This window comes from Neomonachus schauinslandi, chromosome 3 (assembly GCF_002201575.2).
Source record: "Neomonachus schauinslandi chromosome 3, ASM220157v2, whole genome shotgun sequence".
Classification (NCBI taxonomy): Eukaryota; Metazoa; Chordata; class Mammalia; order Carnivora; family Phocidae; genus Neomonachus; species Neomonachus schauinslandi.
Window position 1 is genome coordinate 99,409,946 of NC_058405.1, and position 9,402 is coordinate 99,419,347.

The window sequence follows — 9,402 nt, forward strand, 5'->3', positions numbered from 1 at the left end:
ATCAAGAGAAATTTTCCAAATTGAAACAAAAAGAGAAAAAAGAATGAAATTAAGAAAAAACATATGAGACTTATGGGACAATATCAAACAGCCCAATTTATGTATAATTGGAATCTCAGAAGGAGGAGTGGATAGCCAGAAGACATATTTGAAAAGATAATGGCTAAGAATTTTCTGAAATGAATGAATGACATCAGCCTGTAGATCCTGGGAGCTCAGTGAACCCAAAGCAAGATAAATATGAAGAAAAACAAATATACATCATTGCCAAACTGCTGAAAACAAAAAAATTAGGGAAAAAAGTCTTGAAAGCAGCCAGAGAAAAATTTATTACACTTAGGGGGATAACAGTATGAAAGACCACCAACTTCTCATCAGAAATAATGGAGACCATAAAAAAGGTCCCTCGGAGGCAGAATGTGTAGGGCCTTTAAAACAGGTCATGCTAAGAATTCTGGATTTTTATTTTAAGTATGACAGGAAGTTTTGAGCAGGGGAATGGCATGACCTAGTTTACATTTGAAATCATCAAGAGAAATTGCAGAATATGTCTGACTTAAAATTCTCTGGTTAGTAGATAGAGGAGACAGTCAGGACCCAACTTCTAGTCTTCTGGTACCTTCCAAGACCACCTCTCATTGAGTGATGCCAAGCCACCTCTGTCCAGGGTCAGCTGATCTCTGAGAGCAGTTCCCTGTAGGAATTGTACTCGGACTTAGAGCAGTGAGTGGGTACTAGAAGAGACAGGACATCTCACAAGAAGGGAGATAAAGAGAAAAGGAAGGAAAAGGTGGGAAGATAATGGAAGGTTTCCAGGGCCAGCAGGAAGTACACAGTGTAGCCTACAGGCTTCCTTCCTGTGGCCATGTGAGTAGCGGTCCTTTTCCCTGTTTCTCCACAACTGGCCCCACTTCGGTTTCTCCATAACTGGATGTGCTCTCAGCATTCCCTTTCATTCCATTCCACAAGGAGGCCTTGACTTGTTCCTGAAGGATTATCATGCAGAAAATTATCCCAGGCCTCCTGCCCCAGTCCCCACAATAGCTCCTACCTCAGAGGCTTGCCAGGGTTCTTTTATATCCAAAGCCAGGAGTCTGGAGAACTTTCCCACACAAAGGGCCCTGTTCCTGTCCACAGCAGGATGGCTGGTGGAACCCATTGGCAGGGGTGGTTTAAGAATACAGTTACCTTTTGTTTGTTTGTTTGTTTGCTTTTCCTTTATAGGAAAGTCATTTGGCTTCATATTATTTAAAACAGTGAACAGGCCACCAAGTAATTAATGAGTCAGCATCCCTTTGGTTAAATTGGGTTTGGTTAGTAGGAGGACACAGGAAGAGCCATTTTTCTGTATTTATTGCATTTGAAATAATTTATTGCCCTTTGAGATAATTCATTTCCATTTCTAAAGGATTTCTAAAGGATGCCCTTTGGAATAAGTTGTAGGAATGGCCCCTGAATATTCAGCCTCCTTCCTACCACATAATTGGATCTGTTGATGTCGTGACAGATGACCACCAATGGTTATTTCACTCCAGAAATTCTACTTGTCACCACATAAATGAGCCTGATATGCCAAGTCCTCTGTTGTGGTTTCTTTCTGTTCCTTCTGTGAACCTTTGAGAGGAGACCTATCTGTAGACCAGTCCTAGTAAGCCTCTGGAATCACCCACAGGTTGAATAAATAAATATCCTTTGAAAGGAAAGAAAAATTTGCCTTTGGTGTGAAGAGCTATGTCTGGGTTGGAAAGGGCAAAGCACGTGCAAAAGCTTGAGGTGAGAAGGAGCAGGCTTGCAACATTGAAGTCAGTTTTCTAAGTATTTTGAGCTCTTCTGAGGTGATCTATTGAGGAACAAGATGACCTGTGTTCTTGCAGAATAGTCCTGCCCCGGTAGTATCATACTTATGACTCAGCCTCTTTTAGCTCTCTCTGGACGAATGCAGGCAGGGATGGCTGAGATAAAACCTGTGTGATGCATTATATGATTGTGGATTTGAAGATGTATTATGAAATTAATAGTCATGGTTAAAGAAGAGTTCATACGTAATGTGTGAATCGACATACAAAAAAAGGGGAGAAGGTGCCCTGTGACCAGCTGCTTGGCTGCCCACGGGAGGATGACTTCTCTGTCAACTGTCCCATTTTCCACAGGCCTCAACTCACAGGTGTTCTCTCCAGCTCTCCACCCTGTAAATTTGAGATTGGCAAGTGTAGGTCTAAGCAGCGGCCCTCTGTCCTGCTGCTCCCAGGTGCTCTTGGGCTCTCTGAAGTTGTCAGACTGGATTGGTAGTGATTTTGTCCCAAGTGTAAAAGTAAAATTTCCATTTCAGATTGGTAATACTTGCTGGATGCCCCCAAAACACAAGCCTCATAGTGTTGGCACACACGCTGTGCAGCAGAGATCAAACCCACATGTCTTCTCCTTCCCCAGGTGTCCAAACAGTGATCACATTGCCTCCCCCACCCCAGAGAAGCACCTTCTGGGATTTCCTCCTGCCTTCAAATAAAGCTTGGGCTCCTTAGTATAGAAATCCTTTTGTGGAAATCCGGTGAACCTCTTCCCAGCCTTGTCTCTCCAGCCTTTGCGATCCCAAGCTCTACCCACCTGCTATTCTTCTTGCCTGTCTCACCTCCTACCACTCGCTCTACCTAGAATGGCTTCCACATCTTGGCTTGCTGGAATCCTAGCTGGCTTTAAAAGCCCAGCATGAGTGGAAGTGTGCTTTGACTTTATAGCCTCCTGGGCCTCTTGGCTGAACTCTTTGTGGCACTTTGTGACTCTGTTTCTGCCCCACAAGTTCTTTAGGTATGTGCTAACTTCACCTACAAGTGCAGACCAGTGTTTTTGTCACCATCCTGGCTCCTTAACCACTCATCACGTGCCCTCCTAGCATTGAGCATGCATCCATTCAGCAGGTGTTTGCTGTATTCCCCCGTGAGCCCCACAGCCCCGTGGCCATGGAGCCTGCCCTGTGGAGCTTAACCTCTAACCAGTGATACTCCCCACCTTTTGGGGAATGCCTACTGTGTTCTAGACACCAAACTAAGCACTTTACTTTTTTTTCTTTTCACATAACCTTCACCACAGCTTAAAAGAGGTAGATTTTTCCTCTCTCCGTTTGGCACATGAAGAACCTGAAGCTCAGAGATGGGGGGTGATTTGCTCAGGGTCCCACAGCTGGCGAGGAGCAGAGTGAGCTTGTAAACCCAGGTCTGTTGACATCCGAGTTCGTAGTCGTAGCCCCTCTTGAGGCACGTGAGTGTGTGTGAATCAGGGGAGGACTGGGTAAGTGTCCTAGGTTCTGTGTCCTCTTTCATGATACCATGGTCTATTTCCACAGATTGAGCCATATATGCCATACGAATTCACATGTGAGGGAATGCTACAGAGAATCAACGCTTTCATTGAAAAACAGGTAAGGCTCTTCAGAAGTCCTTATTTATTTATTTATTTATTTATTTATTTATTTATTTATTTATTTATTTATTAATTATGAAAGAGAGAATGAGAGAGAGCACATGAGAGGGGAGAGGGGCAGAGGGAGAAGCAGACTCCCTGCCGAGCAGGGAGCCTGATGCGGGACTCGATCCTGGGACTCCAGGATCATGACCTGAGCCGAAGGCAGTCGCTTAACCAACTGAGCCACCCAGGCGCCCTCTTCAGAAGTCCTTTTAACCCATCACGCCAGGGGGCTCTCATGAACAGCTAAGAGCTCATCGTGTTTCTGTGGTTATTTTCCTGCTTTGGAAGGCTCCAGAAGCTGGGTAATGGCTTGATGGAATTTTGAAGCATGCACTGTCATGGTCACCCAAGGGACTTAGTCTGCCCTTGGGTTAAGAATGTTCTTTTGGGGGGTACCTGGGTGGCCCAGTCAGTTATGCATCTGACGTTGGCTCAGGTCATGATCCCAGGGTTCTGGGATTGAGCTCAACAGGGAGCCGCCTTCTTCCTCTCCCTCTGCAGCTCCCCCAGCTTGTGCTCACACTCTTTCTCTCTCTCTGTCAAGTAAGTAAATACAATCTTAAAAATAAAAAAAAAAAATTAGAATGTTCTTTATGATGGTGGAAGGTCAAAGTGGAAACTTAGAATGGGAGAGACTGGATGGTCAAGGTAAAGCCGTCCTGAACCATCAGACCTGTGCCCTGAATGGGTTCGCAGGGACATCACGAGGACTTGGGTCCTCGTCCCTCGTCCCCCCCTAAGAACAGCAGGGGCTGAAACCAGGGGTTTCTAAGCATTCTTTTACTATATGTTCAATAATTCCAAATATGTTAGGACTTTTCAGTGGTTTTCAAATATCTTTTCAAACACGACCCCTTTTCAAATGAAACTTTACATGAAGCCTAAGTATAAAACAGATAAAAGGAGGGTTTCAGTGCTAAAGTGGGGGAGGGGGGCCCAAGAGTCCACCACCCCCAACAGAGCTTGCAAACTCTGGCTTGTGCTCTCATGGCAGTAAAGGCCAAGAGCACCATTGGCATCATTCTGTTTCCTTAGTCCTCAAAAGCAGCTCAGAGCTACAAATAGACAGATTCAGAACCCCTGTGGGCAGGGCAGTATGAATTCCTTGACCACATTTCAGGGGGTCTCCTCTTAAAAGGCAAAGCAGAGTGTCTTGGGATGATCAAAAGATCTTTACACAATAGGGGATGAGGACCGTGCAGGCTAAAATAGCAATGGTGTGTTGAAAATGTAAGTAGGTGTAGACCGGAGGTCCCAGGTAGGTTTCTAAGGGAAGGTTTGCGGCGACAGGCTGGAGAGCCCCGGGCAGTCCTGGATGCTGCTACTGGAGAGAGAGAGCGGTGGGCACAGGCTTCAGGGCAGCGTGTCTGATATTCTGGGTGCCTGTTCGTGGCCAGAGGCCATGCTCTGCAGCCCCGCCATCTGGATTCACAATTTTTTGGTTTTATGACTTGGGTGCGTTACTCAGCCTCTCTGGGCCTTAGTTTCCTCTCCTGTAGAATAAGGGCAATAGTAGATCTCTTAGGGCATGAAGTGCGTAGAACAGGGCTGGCGCATAGTGCTCCGTAAATGCAAACTGATACTGTTGATTACTTAATAGATGATATTGTGTATCCTGTCACAGTGTATAATTATATTGTGATGTCATATAATACAATATAATATGACTCACCCGACTTTACCACAAGAGCTAAGCATCTGAATCATCGCTTCATTCAGTCTTTATGTAGTGCCTTGATTGACGGTGACCACATCAGCACCCTAGCCCGGGCAGCCTTTTATGTGCAGACTGCACTGCAGTGCGTACCGAACACGTCCCAGCGCGTTGTCTCGCTCAGTCCTCACAGTATCCCGGGAGGTGGCAGGAATAGCCCCACGCTCTGGATGATGGGGACCAAGATTTGTGGTCGTGGGCTCACACATCGTGGACTCCGGGTTCGATGCTGGTTTGGTCTGAGCGCAGGTGTGTCCTAGCAGGCGGAGGCCAGTGTGTGGAGCTGGACTTCCTGCCTTCATTCACCTTCCCACAGGTGCCGAGAGGAGCTGCGGCTTCTCCTCTGGCAGGGAGTTTTAAGCTCTCCTGCCTCTTACCACCATCACAGGAATTGAGCTGAGATCGTACCAGGGTCCCCAAAGCCGCTTCTGAAACCCACTTCCTCCTCTCCTGTCTCCACTTTCTCTCAGGAAAGATGCTTACTCACCACCACGTAGAAGACTCTTTATCAAGTTTATCTGAAGACTCTTGAATCGCAGCCCATCCTTTAAAGTTCTCATGTGGCCCGTTGTCTATAAATCTATTACCAGCTTTCCTTTCCAACAGGAAGGTGCCGTTCCCCACAGTGACCTGGCACAGTGCTCCATAATGCTGGAGCATGCCTGGTCCATTCACCCCCATAGCCCAAGCGCCCTGCCTGGCACACAGTAGGTACACAGTAACTCCCATTTAAAGGAGAGTGTGTGCACGTGCCTGTGCTTTTCATTCATGCGTCCCAGGAGCCAGGAAGCTCATCTTGGACTTTATGATTTGGGATACACGCTGATAAAACTGCGCTGCCCACTAGCTCCTCAGCACAGACCCTGCAGAGCCCACAGTTCTCAGAAATCCAGAGCTTTGGGATGCCTGGGTGGCTCAGTTGGTTGGGTGACTGCCTTCAGCTCAGGTCGTGATCTTGGAGTCCCGGGATCGAGTCCTGCATCGGGCTCCCTGCTCGGCGGGGGGTCTGCTTCTCCCTCTGACCCTCCCCCCTCTCATGTGTGCGCTCTCTCTCTCTCTCAAATAAATAAATAAATAAAATCTTTAAAAAAAAAAAAAAAAGAAATCCAGAGCTTTCTCTTTTGCCTGCTATGGTTGATTCCCCCGTCCACTGGGTAAATGTCTGTCAGCTGGAGTGCGCTGTGGACTGGGCTGGGGGGTTGGGAAGATGTCAGGACGAGTCCCCGTCCTCAGGTAGCTTCGGGCCTCCCAGAGAAGCCAGTCAGGCCCACAGGCAGTGCCACCGCCATAGGGTCGGGCTCTGTAACAGTGATGTCACCGGGATGCTTAGGGATCGCACCACTCAGCCTGCAGAGCGGGGAAGGGGAAGAGCTGGGGAGAGTGTGTCCAGCAGCATTTTGCGGGAGATGGGTCCTGACAGCAGACTGAGGGGGTATGAGAAGGACTGTACAGGTCAAGATGTAAAGGCCTGGGGGAGAAAAGAGAAAGCATGGTGAACTCACCATGGGAAGTTTAGCTGTCACCTAAGAGATATGATGTAAGAGACAGGGCTAGAGGAGGAAACCCTTCATGAGAAGATGCTGAGGCTCAGCCGAAAAACGCAGGTTTGACTGTGGGACAACAGGAAGCTGAAGAGTGTTTTTTTTGTTGTTTTTGTTTTTAAAGATTTTATTTATTTATTTGACAGAGAGAGAGATAGCAAGAGCAGGAACACAAGCAGGGGGAGCGAGGGAGAGGGAGAAGCAGGCTCCCCGCTGAGCAGGGAGCCCGATGTGGGGCTCGATCCTAGGACTCTGGGATCATGACCTGAGCTGAAGGCAGACGCTTAACGACTGAGCCACCCAGGCGCCCCAGGAAGCTGAAGAGTGTTAATGCAGGATGAGGGCAGTGAGACTCTCAGATTGGTATTTTAGGAAAATCCTTCTAGGAATCTTGTGTGGGGGGCATTTCCTATTAAGCATTCTCTTGGTGCTGCTACACAAGCCAGAAAGAGGCCGATTTTGAGCTTATCCCAGGCCTCACAAATCCTGGAGGAATTTGTTGAAGCCATAATGTTCCCCCAACTTTAGAGGGGAGATGGGAAGTCAAGACCCCATTGAGTCACAGGTTGGGGCTTTAGCCTCTAACAGTTCTCTCCAGGTCTCAGTATTTTAGAGCTCGGGGTGTTTGTTATTTTTGCAGCTAGAATATGATCAAAGAGCAGGGAGACTGGAGTGAAGGGTGTTTCTGGTGTGAACGGAAAGCCTCGAGCTCTGAAGATTGGTGGCAGCTCAAGTTTCCCGTCCCTGGAACTGTAGGAGCTCTGTAGCCCTAATTAGGCTGATCTCTGCCTTCAGAGTCTTCCGTGTGATCTGCAAGGGGAACAAGGAAGCTTTTATCTCAGAACCTTTTCAAGGTTGTCCATCATCCTCACCCAAGGCCACAGGAGCCAGGGGAAGCCAATTGACAGCAGTTGAGAAAGCCCCAGGCTTCAGTGTTCCGTTGAGCGGCTGACCGCTGGAAATCTACCTCATACCCAGCCAACCCCGGGCTCCCTCACCCAGTGGGAAAGAGTCCTGATTGATGGAAACCACTTGCTTTTTTCCCTTAATGCCCCTGCCCTGCACACACCACCACTGCTTTGCTGTACTGGAAACGTTGATTTGAGTTGCATGCTCTTCCAAGTCAGCACTCTGTAAGAAGTGCTCTCTCCAGGAGCTGGGGAGGAACTGGGGCAAAAATCCCTTTTAATCTCAGATCAAGAGCATTATCCTTCCCTAACCTGAGTGTCCAGGCCTGTTAAGGTTCTCATGATGCATTTCTTGGGAAAGATTTAGGTATTTGCCTCAGGCCAGAGAGTATAGACCAGGTTCTTTTGAAGGAATGGCAATGTTCAGGTTGCTTTCTGAAAACCATGCGTATGTTCCTCATTCCTATTCTCTGTACTTCCTGTAAAGATCCTATAAATGTACAGAATGATTATGCTTACATTATTTTGCAAAGAGCTGTGTAATTCATGTGAAAAGCATTCCGGCGTTATGGAAGGGAAAAGGAGTTAACCTCAAGAGCCACTGCGGAATAAGCTTCAGCTCCTAGGAAATCTGGCTTATCCAAGCCCATCTTGAACTCCCTGGCTAGCGTTCTAGATGCAAGAACAAGCCCGGTAGTGAATCGGATAGTCCAGGGTAGCAAGGAGTGGTGGTGGAGGAGACAGGTTGCAGGGGAAGAGGAAGAGGCACTGAAAAGGGGACAGGGTTGGCCCTCGTTTGGGGAATGTTTGCTGTTTGGAGAAGTGGACAGCTGCTGTTGGCCTAGCCATTCCTGATCCCAGAGACACTGGCTGAGGAATGCCTAAGTGCTGGAGCCCCGAGTCCGGCTCCACCACCACTCTCTGTGATCTCGGGCAGGTTCCTAACCTGGTCCTGTTGCTGCTTCTGTGCAGTGGGGATACCACCACCCACCCCAAAAGGCTGATGGAGGAATCGATAGATTAATGCAGGTGTAGGGCCAAGAGCAACGCCTGCCACAGAGTAGGTCCTCGGGAAGCTTCAGCTACTTGCTGCTGCAGGAGCCCAGCACCTGACCGAGGTATGCTTTTTAGAGAGCTTCATTGATGTGTAAGTTACAGACCATAAAAGTCACTCCATGTAAGGATACAATTAAACAATTTTTTAATCATATTGATAGAGGTGTGCGATTACCACCAAAGTCTAGTTTTATAGCGTTTCTGTCACCCCCAAAAACCTCCCTTGTGCCTATTTGCAGTCTTTGCCCCAGCCCTTAGGCATCCAAGATTCTGTGTTCTGTCTCTGGAGATTTGCCTTTTCCAGGTGATTGCTGGCTTCTTTGACTCAGCGTGATATTCGTGAGGTTCATGCGTGTTCATGTATCAGTACTTCTTTTATTACTATTATTATTCTTATTATTATTGCTGAATAGTGTTCCACTGTGTGGATATACCAGCGTTTGTTTATGCATTCACCAGCTGACAGACATGGGTGTCGTTCCCACCTTTGGGCTGTTGTGAAGAGTGTATGAACATTCCCACGCCTGTGGATGTGTGTTTAGAGGATGTGAGAGGTCTGGGGCTAACTCCTTTAGGAGTGAGCTTGTTGGCATGTGTAGCGGTCATCCATGGAGATGGGTCACATCATCACATGTTGGCATTTGTAGAGATCATCCATGGAGATGGGTCACATCGTCACATGTTGGCATGTGTAGAGATCATCCATGGAGATGGGTCACAT

The 9,402-nt window shown here is 47.6% G+C and overlaps 1 protein-coding gene across 1 annotated transcript in view; it reads left to right on the forward strand.

Annotated features, from left to right (window-relative positions):
* The window catches only part of MGAT5 (alpha-1,6-mannosylglycoprotein 6-beta-N-acetylglucosaminyltransferase), a 328,495-nt gene that overhangs the window by 305,912 nt on the left and 13,181 nt on the right, over positions 1 to 9,402 (forward strand). Inside the window, exon 16 of the mRNA XM_021695798.1 lies at positions 3,341 to 3,415. Coding sequence (XP_021551473.1) covers positions 3,341 to 3,415 — 75 coding nt within the window. The remainder of the gene's footprint in view (positions 1 to 3,340; positions 3,416 to 9,402) is intronic.